General features: G+C 44.6%; 1 protein-coding gene across 2 annotated transcripts in view; it reads right to left on the reverse strand.

The window, feature by feature from the left end:
- Positions 1–11,875: 11,875 nt before the first annotated feature.
- Positions 11,876–15,914, reverse strand: part of GLP2R (glucagon like peptide 2 receptor) — a 40,529-nt gene continuing 36,490 nt past the window's right edge. For both annotated transcript variants that reach the window (XM_051798048.1, XM_051798046.1), the window contains 2 exons: positions 15,418–15,459; positions 11,876–12,596 (listed from right to left, as the gene is read on the reverse strand). In XM_051798048.1, coding sequence (XP_051654008.1) covers positions 12,258–12,596; positions 15,418–15,459 — 381 coding nt within the window. In that variant the 3' untranslated portion in view covers positions 11,876–12,257. The remainder of the gene's footprint in view (positions 12,597–15,417; positions 15,460–15,914) is intronic.

A 15,914-nucleotide genomic window follows, 5' to 3' on the forward strand; every position in this document is an offset into this window, starting at 1 on the left:
TTGTTGATACCAGTTTAGCACAGCTTGAATTTGCAATCACATCACTGGGTGTAATCTACTTTTACTTATCCTTTTCAGATCTTTGCATGATAGTCAGATGCATTCGGTCCCTTCTGTCCGTACAATTTCAGAAACTACCTTCAGTTAAATGGTTCTTAAACAAGCAAGGCAAGTTGACCATGAGCAGCCTGATAGCAGCTGCCATGGAATGGGCATGCTTTCATGCTTTAAGTGATCTGCAAGTCTTCCTCAACCAGTCAGTCCTTTACCTGCAAGTTTCACGTGCAGCTTGAAGCTTAGTTGAAAACGCTGATATAAAATGTTGTTACTAAAAATTGTTCTCCTTTGAATATTTGAATTAACATGAATGCTGACAGGTTTTCTGACAAAGTCAAAATTGGCCCTGCCAAAATCCTGTCTAATCCTACAACTGCCTGCAGCAGTGACTGACATGGGCAGCCTGCTGTGCTGCGCTGTGCTGTGGAAACAGAGCTGAGAGCACGGAGGAGTTGCAATTCTGCAGAACACAGGCCCACCTTCCAGCAAAGTGTGACTCGGGCACCTTGGAGATAGCCCATCCACACATCTCGTAAACCTCAGTGGAGATTCCTTCTAAGAATTTTTCCAGTTCTGAACTCATGTAAAAATTTTGTTTCTGCAACCCCCTGCAGAAGGGCATCCCACAGTGCTTGTGCACAGAGGTAGGAAGAGTGGCAGAGGTATTGCACACTCTTCTCAGAAAGAAGAAGACACCGAAGGCAAGATGTTGTAAAAATTCCAGGTAGAAGCTTGGTTTTCACAGCAGTCTTGCACCTTGCCCAGAGTAGCCCAGATCTGTTAAAAAAATATCAGAATGCTGTTTCAAATCCTGGTGCATGGTATAGACCAGCTTGGTCAATACTCTCCACGTGCTGTGGTACATTAAACTGCGATTTACCAGCGCTTTCTGTTGTAGAGGTCTTTGATATGACTTTGAAATGCAGGTTGGGGAGTTACTGAACAAGCCATTTGCTGTGCTGGTATAGTGCCAGTGCTCAGAAAAAACATCATGGCGAGAGGACAGGATGCACCGTTCTCAGAGGGGAAAAAGAGTTCTACCTCAGGAACTAGCAGGGCTTGTTGATAGAGCTTTAAACTAACTCGGAAGGGGGAAAGGGGCAAAACCAGGCTCGCCAGTGATGAGCGATGGGATGTCAAAACTTGAGAAAACCAGCACTAATGGGATCCTCAATCTGCCTCCTGAGGTGTTGGCTACTATGTACCACTCCCGAAATGTTTCTACACCACTGCAACAGCATGAGGAACAAACAAGAGGAGCTCCAAGCTTTGGCCCAATCCCAGAGATTTGACATCACTGGCATAGGTGAGCCCTGGTGGGATGAGTCCCATGGGTGAAGTGCCCTGTTGGATGGTTAGGGCAGAAGAGGTGAAGGGGTGGCACTGTGTGTAATAAAAGGGTTAGAATCTGTGGAGCTCACAGTTGGCCATGGCACAGTTGGGAGCCTCTGGTGAAAATCAAGAGGCAAACAAATAATACAGATGTCACCGTGGGAGTCTGGTTATAAACCTCCCAGCCAGGATGATGATGCCAATGAATTATTCTTTGAGGAACTACGGGACACTTCCAAGTCAACTGCCCTTGTCCTTATGAGAGACTTGCCAGAAATTAACTGGGAGCACCACACAACTGGTACAACCCGGGCCAGAAGATCCTTAAAAAAACCTGGATGACAACTTTATGGAACAGGTCCTAAGGGAACCGACTCAGAAAGATACTCCCCTTGATCTGCTGCTTGTCCACAGATTGGATCTTGTGAGCAAAGTGGAGATTGGGGGCCATCTTGGCCACAGCGACCACGAAGCGATCGAGTTTAAAATCTCTTGACAGGAGGAAAAGTGCCAGCAAAACCTCAGCTCTGGGCATGAGGAGAGCAGACTTCAGGCTGCTCAGGTAAGTAGTAAGTAAGGCCCTCTAGGAAAATTTTTTTGCAGGTGCTGGGGTCCATCACTGCCAACCACTTTTTAAACATCACCTCCTAAGGGCACAGGAGCAACAATTCCCAAAAGTCGGAAGTCAAGCAGGGGTGGCAGAAGGCCGATTTGGCTGAATAGGGATCTTCTCTTGTAAATAAGGCAAAAAAGGAAGGTGTGTGCCCAGTGGAAGCGAAGTCAAGTGGCCTGGGAACACAGAGATGCTGCTGACCACTGCAGGGAGAAAATTCGTGCGACCAAAGCTCAACTGGAGTTGAAGCTGCCAGAAATATGGGGGACAATAAAAAGAGTTTTTTCAAATACGTTAATGGAAATAGGCAGTATAGAAATATCATCATCCTGTTACAAACAGGGACAGAGACAAGGCAGACGTGTTTAATGCTTTCTTGACCTCTGTCTTCAACACAGATGATGGGCCAAGGGGGTCTCAGTGCCCTGAGCTGGAGGAATATGACTACCAGAATGGTCAGCTCCCAGTCAACCCTGAAACTGTGTGGGAACTGCTGCTCCAGCTGGATCCCACCAAATCTCTGGGGCCTGATGGGACTCATCCAAGAATTCTCAAAGATCTACTGATTTCATTGCAAAATCTCTCTTGATGATTTTTGAGTGGTCTTGGGAATCCAGAGGGGTCCTGGCAGACTGGAAGCTGGTGAACATTGTCCCAGTTTTCAAAAAGGGCAAGAAGGAGGACCCTGGAACATGCAGGCCTGTCAGTCTCACTTCAGTGCCTGGTAAAGTTATGGAGAAGGTTATCCTTGGAAGTATTGAAAAACACCTGAAAGACAATGAAGTCATTGGTCACAGCCAGCACGGCTTCATGAGAGGAAAGTCCTACTTATCCAACCTGATTTCCTTTGTATGACAGGGTAACCCACCTGGATCAAGGGAAGCTGGTTGATGTGATCTTTTTGGATTTCAGTAGAGCTTTCAATACAGTCTCTCTCAGATCCTTTTGGACAAACTGTCCAGCCCATGGGTGGATAAACACATCATGTGGTGGGTGAGCAATTGGCTCATGGGTCAAGCACAGAGGGTGACAGTGACTGGGATGACATCAGACTGGGGACCTGTCACTAGGTGGGGTTCCACAGGGCCCTGTGCTCTTCAACATCTTCATAAATGACTTGGACACAGGACTGGAAGGGACACTGAGCAAGTCTGCAGATGACCCCAAACTGGGAGGAACTGCTGAGTCCCTCGAGAGCAGGGAGACCCTGCAGAGAGACCTCGACAAATCAGAGGGTTGGGAATCACCAACCATAGAAAGTTCAACAAGGGGAAGTGCTGGATTCTGCTCCTGGGATGTACAGACAGGCTGGGGAATGAGATGCTGGAAAGCAGCGCTGGGAAAGGGCCGTGGGGGTCCTGATGGGTGCCAGTTGGCCCTGAGTCAGCAGTGCCCTGGCAACCAGGAGGGCCAGCTCTGCCCTGAGGCGGCCCTCACCTGCAATATTAGGGCAGTTTTGGGCACTGAATATAAAAAAGATATTAAGCTCTTAGGGAGTCTCCAAAGGAGGGCAATGAAGATGGGGAAGAGCCTTGAGGAGTGGCTGGGGGCACTTGGTGTGTTCAGCTAGAGAAGACTGAGGGGAGATCTCACTGCAGTTCCATCTGCCTGGGGAGGGGCAGAGGAGGGGCAGGGACTGAGCTGTGCTCTGGGGGGATCAGGGACAGCAGCCAGGGAATGGCTGGAGCTGTGTCAGGGCAGGCTCAGGTTGGATCTCAGCCAAAGGTTCTTCCCCCAGAGGCTGATTGGGCACTGCCCAGGCTCCCCAGGGCAGTGGGCACAGCCCCAAGGCTGCCAGAGCTCCAGGAGGGTTTGGCTGATCCTCTGGGGCACAGGGGGTGACTCCTGGGTGGGGATGGTCCTGTGCATGGCTAAGGGTTGGACTCGATGATCATAGTGGGTCCCTTCCAAATCAGCAGATTCTGTGATTCTGTGTTATGTCAGAACATAGCTTAATGATTTTTTTTTTAAGCAGCTTGCTCCCTGAGAAGAAACCCTGAGGTTATGTGTCCAGTGCCCTTTCACTCCCCTACACTTCAAAGCCTCACAGTGCAGTTTTTGGAGTGCAAGTGACAAACTTCCACAGCAGATGTCAGTGTGCCTCGCTCTTTGCCTTAAGAGGGCTCCAGATTAGGATGTTAAAGAACTGCATCTGTGGCAGTTGAAAATAGCAAGGTGTATTACCAGGAATGGTGATGGAGCCAACAGCAGAGAGATCATCCCCTCAGCCACAAAAGTGAAAGCCGTCTGCTTTTTCAAATCCGACTTTGTTGCCACAATTGACTCATTCTTAATCATTGTCAGTCTACAGTGCCTCAGTGTGGCCCAATTCAGAACAGGGCCAGGAAAGAGGAGGTGACAGGCCATGTCCTGTGATGTGCCATGTGACATATTTCTAACTGCATCATTTTCTTCATATATGACCTTGATGTATGGTCATCAGAGGCCAACATGACACTTGCAGCCACATTACTTACCTTACTTCAATCATTACTTCTTAACCCTAACCTGAAACCTTTGATGGGGTTTCAGGGAAAAGCCTTGCACTTACAGCATTTTTCTAGGGCAAAACAGAGGTTAGGCACCACATGACACCTTGCTTAAAGAGCAAGGCATAACCTGAAGTTAGAAAGAAGTAATGCTGAAGTTTTTTACTATGGGAGGCTGCAATTTTGGAAGCACCAAGGCAACCAGCATGTCTACCAGATGGATGACAGGATGACCAACCTGGAAAGGGGCCACCTAATCCTATGCTGGACAATTCTCTGATGGAATCCAATGCAGTTCCTACTCACATCTTCTGATGTTTCATTTATATAACCATTGCAGATCGTCATGTTTCCTGATGAAAAATGTGCTCAGCAATGGTGTCAGGAAGCAGCAAGAGTCAGGGTTGCTCTGTGAGGGTGGAACAAACTAGGAGCTCAGTGACCACAGCACAGGCAGAACCCTCACTGATCAGGTCTGAAAAGTGTGGAAAAAACAGGGTACTGTTAACTGGGTTCATCGGCATCCCAAGACAAGGAATTCATCCATGGTTCATCCATGGAATTTTGTCAGGGGGAGACAGACAGGACTGAGAAACAAGGCTACAAGCAAGGTCTGAGGTCCATTCAAGAGGAAAAGCTGCAGGTAACTGCACCTACAACATACCTGAGACACCTACAACATGGCTCAGGCTGAAGTTAAGCAGTGTTCCTGGAACCGTGGGTGGAGAGTATGGGTGGCAGCCATAGGGCAGGTAAGTCCTGTTGGTGCATTTAGAGGTCTAACAATGATCTGTTGGGCCTGTCTTTATCTGTGTTGGCCACTGTGCAAACACAAGAAGAGACAACTGCCTTGCAGTGCTTAGGATGGACAGAGAACCAGGCTGCGGAAGGTCGCAGATGCTTATGATGATTTGCAGTGCTCATGGAAGGATTCACACAAGGTCATGGCATAGGAGAAGTCATAGCTACTACTGTGAGTCAGTTGAAGAAGTTAAACTTATTCTACAAGCTGAATGGGCTGAAAGTGGTTTTGAACCCTTAGAGGTCAATGTGTCCTGCATGAGGCCCTTAAAAAGTAAAGCTATGCGCAAAATTAAAGCAATTGGTTTAACTCAACTCTTGTAATCTTTCCTGGTTTGCTACACAGGTTCCAACCACCATTTCTGTCATCTGGTTTCATTATATATGGCAATTTCTGAACTGATGGTTGAGACCAAATGGCCCAAGGAATGCTGTTTGCACATCTTATATTGAACTGACCTCATGCACAGGGAAGGTTTCAGCAGTCAGAATTTTCTAGCTCGACTCAAACCACAGAAATACTCATGTCACATTTCTTACTCAATCTCACTTCTGGAAATTACTGTCTCAGTCCTTATACAAATGAAAAAAAATTACAAACATGCTCTAGTGAAGTATTTATTGTAGGCACAAACAGTCCAGCCTCACTGGTCTGTGCTCCAGGCTGTTTGCACTGGTTTGTTCACAAGTCCCTGAAAGCGGAGGATGAAAACATCCATTTCTGATTTGATTTTGACTTACTGTTTTCTAAAGTAGAAAACCAAACACTCAAGTGTCTGTGAGCTACAGCAGAAGTTACAGTCTTTTTATTTACAGAGCTATGATTTTTTTTTTTTTTGGTAGACTTAGCAAATGCTTCAAGACTGTATCATTTGTCTGCTTGTTTGTTCAGAGACCGGGACTCTTTTTTTATATCAACTTCTTGTATGTCTTTCTTTAAGCTGAGTTCCTCAGTACCATTCATGGCTCTGATCACAGGTACAGGCTTCAGGGGCTCTTCCCACTGCCCTTTCAATTTCTCCAAGTCTATGTAAAAGGAAGCAAGGCTGCTGGATGACACTGTGATGAAATGTGAAAATGTGGGAGTTTAGTCAGGATGCCGTCTTAGCACTGCTCACAGTTCCCAGGGATCCTTCATGTTGGCTCACATTATCATGAAAATGCCTGCAAATGTGTGCAGCTGTGTGCTTAAGAGCATAGTTAACAGTCTGGTTGCTGTGGTGCTTACATATATCACAGGCAGATGTGTGCTCAATGCCTTTTTGGTCTTTGTTGCTTTATGCTTTTCCTCAGTCTTCTCTATTGCTGAAGCAAACTCATTTCTTACCTCCCAAGTCTGTGAAAAGTAAAAATCTGGATTAGAACAAAGGTCCATGTAGTCCTGTGTCCTGGCATGCCAGTGACCAGTACGCACCAGTTTCTTAGAGAAGGGTGGGAGAAGAAAGCTTTGTAAGGAACACATGAAATACGTTGTGATTCATCCCTAGATTACACTTTGACCCTCTGCTGAGGTACTCTCTTCCCCAGCAGTGTCAATGTTGTAGTTAAACAGCAATTGACAGATTTTTTTGTCTCCCATGAGTTTTTGGAACTCATATAACCTTCCCATAGCATTACCTCTATGACATGGTACAGGAGAGAAGACCTAGAGAAGCAGTTTGGGCACAGGCTTGGTTTACAAATGAGGTGGTTACAACAGTGAAAATACCAAGTCGTCTCTACAATCCATGTGTGGAGCTATCAGTAATCACTGAAGTATCGGCAATGGCAATAGGCAATGGCTCCAGCACAAATGGTTTAAATGGTTTTCTTGCACAGATACTGCCTGTGCTGCTTTTAACCTGTGCTTTTTTTTTTTACAATCACACCTACCTGTTGCTCACCCAGTAAAGACAGCATCTCCCCTTTACCCTTGGACACAAGCACTTCCTTGAGGTCCCTCAATTCCTGCCTTGACCATACACACTCCTCTATCTCATTGCCTCATTTCAGAGTCAAACCCTTAACTTCCCACTATGCCTCCAGTAAATGATTCTCCTTTTGACCTCCCCATTTCTTCCTGCTTTCTCTCCCACCACACATGTCATCCAAGGGCATCTTCTCATCCAGGCGCTTCTCCAGCCAGCTCTTCTCCCACCCGGATTGCTGATGCAGTTCATAATGGTTATTCCCTGAGTTCCTACAGTTGCTGTCTCCCTCTCCACTCTGCACCCTTTCCCTCTAAATGGTATGTCTGCTTTGTTATCCTGCAACACCTTTTCTTGTTCCTGGCAGTGTTCAATTCCATAAGTCCTGTCCGCAAATCCACTTTCTTCATTTCCACCAGACTTCATCACTCTTATCTACCACTGCTGCTGTTTCTGTGCTGACTTTCACTACCTCCTTATAGGACTATCCCTCTGTGTGAGCTGCAGCAGCACCCAGGCAGAACATCAGTCTTTCCTGGACACCTCAGGGATTTCCACATTTAATGTGCTCTAGGCAGCATAATGTTCTGACTGTACTCGAGTTACCAGATAAAGGGATAGATAGATGATAGATAGATAGTGATCTTCTGTGATACCTTTTACAAATAAAGTTCAATAAATCCACCTGTTTCCTTCTCTGAGAGACAAAGAAGAATGGAAAAAGCTAAAGAATTCCCACAGTGCTTTTTTGTTGTTGTCATTGCTTTCCTTAGGTTCTTCTAGGTAGTGTTTTACACTGTCTTTGCTCAGCCTTGCTGTCTACCTGAGGAAGGGACTGCAGCAGGGCACACTGCAACCCCAGAGCAGTACAACTGAGCCAGACCTAAGCACTACCCCTTAAAGACAAAGGAGGAGAGGAAGCCAGGAGCATTCAATCGGCCTCATCATCACTGCTGTGGATGTGGCCCATGTGGTGTCTCTGGTTTAGGGTACACATCACATGGATTCAGGTCTCCACACGGCGGCAAACCATACTCCCTCCAAATCCAACCATTTTCTGGAAATCATACGGTCCTCCAGGCAGGGAAACTAGGGTCCTGAGAGGAAAGGGCCCATGTGGAACAGGGTAAAATCATCAGGATTATGGCATCTGGGGCAGAGATGAAATGCTGGGTGGACAGGGCTGTCAATGAGGGACTCAGATGCACACAGGGAAGAGGCCAGGCTCTGGGAGTGAGTGAGCAGCCCAAGGGCTCTACTGGGCACTGTCTGCAGGGGTGATGCTGGGCTTAAAATCAGATCTGACTCCAGAGAAGGCAAAGAAACAAGCTGAACAGCAAACAAGGAAAGTATTTAGCTGTGATGGGAGAAAATAATTATTACAATGTGATGAACACAATGCACAAGGGAACCAAGCCTTCGAGACTTTGAGGACTGGTTATGTGGCAGCTGAACTTTAATTTCCTGGAGCTAATTGCAATGACACAATTCACAAGCAGCTGCTTCTCACTGTAGTTCTATGTGGGTCCAGGAATGACTGCAGAGATACCTAAACACAAGATGACATTTTAGCTCAGCAGGGAGTTTGTGAGATTTTGAATGGCAGGTTGAAAAGAAATAGTTAAAAATGCAGAGCTGTTGTTGCTATGAAAGCTGAAAAATGATGATGTCAGTAAAATATACTTGATTAAAAGAAAAAAAAAGTTACTAACATCAGGAAGAATTTTACAGATCATAGGATTTCCTTTACTGAGAGCTGAGACTCATAGGAAAAAGTGATAAAATTCCAGAAGTAAATGAAAAGAAACAGCTGTGTCCTGAAAGGAAGGACCAGTATTATTGATTCCAAGGCAGAGCTGACAGAGCTCTCCAGATTGGAATGTTTGTGCTTTACTTTTGAACCTTTGAGGCACAGACTCTGTCATGTAGAAGCAGTATATTTAACAAAGAATGTAAGTACGCATGAATAATTAGCGTATAGTTGACATCTCTGGCTGTAGGAGGAGCCATTGTGTCTGGAAGGGTATGCTCTAGGTGTACTAAAACATAAAGATTTATAGCATGTCTCATAGCAGATGACTGAGACTGAATAAACCTTATTTGCACCTCTTGGATCATTATCACATTACATCTAATGGGAAAACTCTGCTGAACCTCATAAGCTATTATAGGCTTGAAATTCTATCTTCTTTGTTTGTTTGTTTTTGCTTTTTTTGGTTTTTTGTCATGCAAGTTTTGATGGAAAGCAAAATCCTTGGCAAAGACAACTCCAAAGCTGTGGGAATCAGGTTTTGGCATGGGTTGTCTCTGATGACCTAAGCGTTAATATGTCACTTGCCTTACTTAATGGACTGACTCCGCAGAACCCAAACTTAACAGGACTGTGGGAGGATGGGCTCTCTCACCAAGAGGGAAGAACACAGACTCTCACCAGGCTTTCTCATAGGGCAGTGAAAATCTGGGGAGCAATAAATTGATAAAGAGAAAAGGCCTTACTGGGTCTACACAAGCATAAACCCCTGGGGGAATGTTGAAGTTTCCGTTGTCTGATAATTAGTCTATGTGCAAATTGGATAAGTAATTTACATAAAATGTCACTTGTAAACAAATACCAGCTTAGGTCAGTCTGTCTCCTCCACTTTTTTTGTCCAAGCAAGATCATATTTCTTGTTCTTTCTTCCAACTGTTTTTGACTGTCCAGTTTGTGCGCTTGTAGGATCCCTGGAGAGTCCCCTGGCTTCTGTCACAGCCCAGGGACCCACTGCAGCTGGTTTTATCAGCTCCTTGGGCTGTACTGTCCCTTCTGGGGCTCCATGAAGACTGGAAGGAAGATCCCAGGAGGATACCTGGATACAGACGTTCAGCTCCCCAGGAGGACAGTCAGCATTCCTACAGACTTTCCACAGATGTGACATTGACTGTACTAAACATATTTGAATTGTGGAGTTCCCTGCTGTCTTCTAGAAATAGTTTATTTAGAACTGAGGAGCTTGTAATAATTCTCTAAAAAGACCTCATGTGTGTGGCCATCTAGATCTAACAACTTCTGTACTTTAATGGTATAATAAATAATGCTATAATCTTATGATGAATCTTGCTGATTTATCTACTTAAAACATGCTTTCTGAAGGAATCCATGTGATGATTGTTTTTATCAGACCTCAGGCCTCCAGGGCCTGCTTATATAACAACAGTTGATTTTAATAAACTGAAAGAGGCAAAAAGCCCAAACACATAATAGAAAGGAAAAATCCAGCTACAGGAACTGCTGTTGAGAGCACAGAAAACTGGTTTCTTGATCATCTGAAACACTTTACAATGCAATTAAAAGTAAACTATTTCACTGAGGTGAAGTAAAATCTTACAGTTTTCACACATTTTAAAAACCCAAGTAAAACACATTCTAAACCAGTTCAAGCTCTTTAATATCTTAAACAACAGCTCTAGAAGAAATCCGTCTATTTTAAATTGGGGAAGACACGACATACGTGTGGTGTCTGGTGTTTCCAGTGGGTGCTGAAGAAATCCATTGCAGTAAAATGCTATATAAACAGAATGCACATTTAAATAAAAAGCATTTTAAAACTGCACATATATTTTTAAATGAATCAAATATTTACACTTTATTAATATATTACTGAAATACAAACTTTGTATTGATTAAATAGATTGTTAAACACAGATAGAACAGTAAAAGAAATACTTTTTAAGGTGCCAGAAATGTGATAGCTCAAATATGTTCTTGACCTAGTGGTAGTCAATTAATTGGTCTGTTCTTTGCAACAAAACAGCATATCGTAACTGCTAAAGTTTACGTGGCTAAACCTTTTAAGTCTGATAAATAATTTTGAAAGCGTTGGTAAGTTACATAAGCTGCATACAATCATACTGCTCAAACAATACATTGAAGATATAAGCCCCCTGTCTTAAAAAAGTGTCCTTTGGGGTTGCAAAGCTAGAAGCAGGGGTCAGAGAACAAAGTCTCCCCATAGAGAAGTGTAGGAGCAGGGAAAGCTAGAAGGGCAGGCACAGCATGGGCACCTGATGGGGACAAGCCATGTGAATAGAACCCACAAGCAGCCCTTAAAAGCAGTTATTTGACATGTGGTGTTCTCACTGAAACACAGACTGGTTGAGGTGGGAAGGATCCTCTAGAGGTCACTTGGTCAAACTTGGAGTCAGTTGCCAAGGTTATGGATATTTTTACATTTGCAGGCATCTGTGTTAAAATAGAATGCTCGCCAGTAAAGTACAGGGAAAATGAATAACTGTGCTATGTAACTGGCTGCAGGCTAGAGAATGAACACGTGAGACCTAGGGTAGGCATTTATATTGCAGATAAATATTACCTGCTAACCTTTCTGCCACCTTTTTCTTTTTTCTTTTCAGGATGCCAATTGGCTCGTGTTCACCACTTTGGAAACTGGATCTTAACAAACAATTGAATTTCATAGGTCTCTGGATGAGTTGTATGTGAGAATTAAAATGCAAGCAGAAGTTTGGTTCAACTCAAGTTTGTTTTTTGGAATTTAATGTATATAAGTATCTCATGTCATTTTGCTTAAACAAAACATGTCTGGTTTGGTCTGAAATTGGGGTGGTTTTTTGAGATGGGGGATGATTTCAATCTGTGAAGAGTCTTCCACACACATATCTTTATTTATGAAACAATCCTATGAAAAAGAAAAATTAACAACTTCTTTATTATGTGAGTCAAAGGGCAGTCATGTATGGATGAAGCTGCTGGGACACAATGCGCGTTCAGAGTCTACTTGTTTCCAGAGTACATCCTGCTTTCCTGTGCACATCACTCTCAGCATCAGCTACCTTCCAGACTGGTCAGCTGAGAGCATTTTTTGATTCAGACCTCTTCTACCCAACCACACAGGTTAGCAACATGCAGATACGATTTTTCTCAGATTAAGAAAACTGGAACATCTGGGATATTAACTCCTTCCTCCTTGCATTGCACATCCCAGAACTCTGAACAGTCTGGAGGTGAAAGAAGATCTTTCACAGCACTGGCTGTTGGCAGGTGCTGTCCCAGTGGACAGCTTTCTAAATCTCACTTTCCTCAAAGACTTCCTCAGTTGTCTCTCCAGTGGTGACCTCTCCCTCGCTGCTGTCTGACATGCTTGTCCGTGGGTGGGATGGGAGTGCGGAGCAGGGCTCCAGGTTGAAGTCTGTCCTCTGCCTCACCAGCACCTGCTGCAGCTGCATGCCCCAGGGTTTGCTCACCTCCAGGCACAAGCGGTGTTTGCTGCTGAAATGCTGGTTTTTTCGCTTCTGTGAACATTTTCTGAGGTATTTTATGTTTTCCCCAAGAAAGCAGAGTTTGCAGCCAAAGGGATCTGCCAGCAGGAAACGGGACCACTGCTTCTGGAGTTCTGCTTTCACCTGGGTGGAGGAGAAAACAGTCTGGTCATAGCGATGGCTTGTGACCACCCTGTAGTTCACTAACACAAATACTAGATGTAAAATGAGAGGAACTGTGCAGTCCTGAGCTTCCTGTCTCTTTGGGGCTTCACTTGTACCTGGTGGGGTCCTTCTAAGGTAGGAACAGACTTGTTGGCTAAGTCAACCTGAAAAGTCCAACCTCTGCGCTCTAAGGAAGGATTTTCCTCTGCAAATCTTATGCATGTGTGTGGGAGAGCTCAAGTGACTTCTCAGTTTACAGCCTGATAGAGTGAAGAGGAGGAAAGCCCAGGCGCTGTGGAAATGAAGACCATGCAGTTTTGCCAGAATGTTGTGCTCGTGGAGCTGATTTGTTTTGTTAAAGCTGTTTATCTGGCAGCCTGACTGAAATCCTCAGCACTGGATGTCCCACTGCCTGCACCCCCTGAGCCCATGCTGCAGCTGGAGGGCAGGCTCCAGCCCCATGTGGAGGACCAGGACTTCCCCTGGCTCTAACCAGCAGAACTTTGGCCTGAGAACTCAGCTGGACCAGGTGGTAGAAGGCCAAAAGAGCAACTTTCAACTGCTGATGAGAGCTGATAGCAGTTCTGTGCCCTTCACAAGTGTCAGACAAGCACTCCTCTATTGCAGACAAGTGCCAGTTCTCTTTTTCATTTAAGTACTTCTGAAATTACAGCACATTTCCTTTATAGATATTAGGAACATCTGGTCTACCTTCTGTATAAAGCACATCCATTTGTTTCACTGATGTCTTTAGAAAGGTGTCCAATTCCTGTAGTCCTGTTTGTGTAGTGTGTCCCATGACAACTGTCTGTGCCAGTGTTCTGATGCTGGATATGTGTCTGTTTATTCCAATTGTGGCAGTCTGCACCCAGGCCAAATACAAGGGAAGTACAGACAGCAAGATTCAACTTAGAAAACATTTAAAATTAAGTGAGATTAATTCCACAGCCTACACAGTATCATTTTCCAAGGCAGTTTGTAGCAAGTCAGGCTGAGAAAGCTGAGGTGTTCAGCCTGGAGAAGGCTCTGGGGAGACCTCAGAGCCCGTTCCAGTGCCCAAACAGGACATAGAAAAAGAGGGAGAGCCACTTTTCACATGTGCAGATAGTGATTGGACGAGGGAGGAACAGTTTTAAACAACAAGAGGAGAGATTTAGATGAGATGTGGGTGGAATGAGGTAAGCTTTAAAGTCCATTCCAACCCAAACCAGTCTGTGATTATATGATTCTGTGCAGTCAGAGTGATAAGGCAGAGGTAGCATGCAGCTGTCACTGGACTGTATGGACAGGAGGAGGGCCAGTAGTAGTTCAAGAGAAGCAGTTGTTCTCCCTTACTCAGATCACCTTTGAATACCGTGACTAATTTTGAACCCCCAGTATAGGAACTGTGTTGATAAGCTTGAACTTATCGGCAGAGATCAGCACTGGGGCACTTGCCCTATGAGGAGATGTATTTACGCTTCAAAGCCCAGATACTTTCTATAAGGAGATCATGGAGGAGGTGGAGTCAGGCACTCTGCAGAGGTGTTTGGTAGGGACACAAGAGACAGTGATTACAAACTGAAATATATACAGAAAGGGTCTGGAGCAGCAGGAGCAGCTGAGGGAGCTGTGAGCGCTCACCCAGGAGAAAAGGAGGTTCAGGGGGGACCTTCTGGCTCTGCAACTCCCTGACAGGATGGGGGAACTAGGGGAAATAGGGCTCTACTCCCGGTGAACGAGGGAGAGGACAAGAAAAAATGGCCTCCAGTTGCACCAGGGGAAGTTTATATTAGACATTAGCAAAATATTCTATATCAAACAGGCTGCCCAGGGGAGTGATTGAGTCACCATCCCTGGAGACATTTATGTGGTTGTGACACTTGGGGACATGGTCTAGTGGCAGACTTGCAGTACTGGGTTAACAAGTGGACTCAATCTTTTTAAGGTGTTTTCCAACTTAAAACAATTCCACGATTCTATGACAATATATGGAAAAAATATTCCCTCCTGAGTATGGAGAAGCACTGGAACAGAGGACCAGAGAGGTGGTGGAACCTCTGTCCTTGGGCTGGGGGGTTCGAAGTTTAGCTGGACAAACCTCTGAGTAACCTGGTGTGATTTCAGTCTTCACCCCATACTGGCAGGAGGTTAGCTTTCTCTGCTGTCATCTCTGCTCCGTCTACATCCTGGTGCAGAGCAAATTGAACCCCCAACTGTCCCTTGAGGCACAGCAGGAGACAACTTCCAGACAAGGAATCCCTTACAGCAAGTTTAGGGATGTGCACACATTAAAAAGTGTCTCTGACTGTTGCAGGAGATTGGAAGATGATCTTTAAGGTCCCTTCCAACCCAAACCATTCCGTGATTCTATTAAACTATTTTTTCAGCATGTTGCTGTCTAAGATATCATAGAACCCTAAATATGGTCACTTCACATGGAGTTCAGGGGTAAACTAAGGGGTTCAGCCTGACCAACCATGCAGTCTGGGGTTTCAGCTGAATAAAGGAGTGGGGTTTAGGTGTGTGACTGACCATAAGTTTCTGGTGGTATCTCAGACACCACAGGCTAACCATACCTCCAGTATGGTTATCTCATATCATGGTATCTCAGACACCACTCAGGCTTCAGTGGAAATACTTTGCATTTGAATCCCAAAGCTGTGAGAGTTCTTGCTGTCCTGTTCACAAAATTTTACCAGCTCAAAAGAATGCACACATGTTCTCAATAAGCAGAGCTGGTCAGTGTGTTCATCCTTTTGAGTGTCATTAATATACTTCACTAACAAACTAAAAACTTTTCTCATAAACTGTGTCTTACCTCTCCATTAGCAAAGCAATACAGAACTGCTACCAAAAAACCCTGTAAGAGAAAGAAAGTGAGAGGAAAAAATCAGCGTGCAGGAAATACGTGAAGCTTTACTTTAAGGATGACATTATTGTTAAAACCATAAATATAAACAGTGCTGCTTAATTTTCAAAAAGGCAACCAATTTACTTATTATTATTATTGAAGTACCCAGTCGGTTGTTTTTGTGCAGTGCCTTGGCAAATGCAGGGCACATTTTGTGCAGATACTGAGAAGAAGAGACTATATACAACCCAGTTTGAACTTCATTTCACTAGCATATAATACTTTTTTCCCAAACCACTACTGCTATAACTGGTGCTATTTCTAAACATGCTAAGGCAAAAAAGTGCTACTTGGTTTGTCATACCATCTATGTGTTTATTGGGGTTTGCATATGAGACTACTGAGACAGATCTCATTTGGGTGCTTTTTACAAATTAGTTCTATATTAAGTGATCAGTGTTAAT

Source organism: Manacus candei, unplaced genomic scaffold (genome assembly GCF_025592945.1).
Source record: "Manacus candei isolate 608988 ecotype Guabito, Panama unplaced genomic scaffold, ASM2559294v1 h1tg000047l, whole genome shotgun sequence".
NCBI classification, from domain to species: domain Eukaryota; kingdom Metazoa; phylum Chordata; class Aves; order Passeriformes; family Pipridae; genus Manacus; species Manacus candei.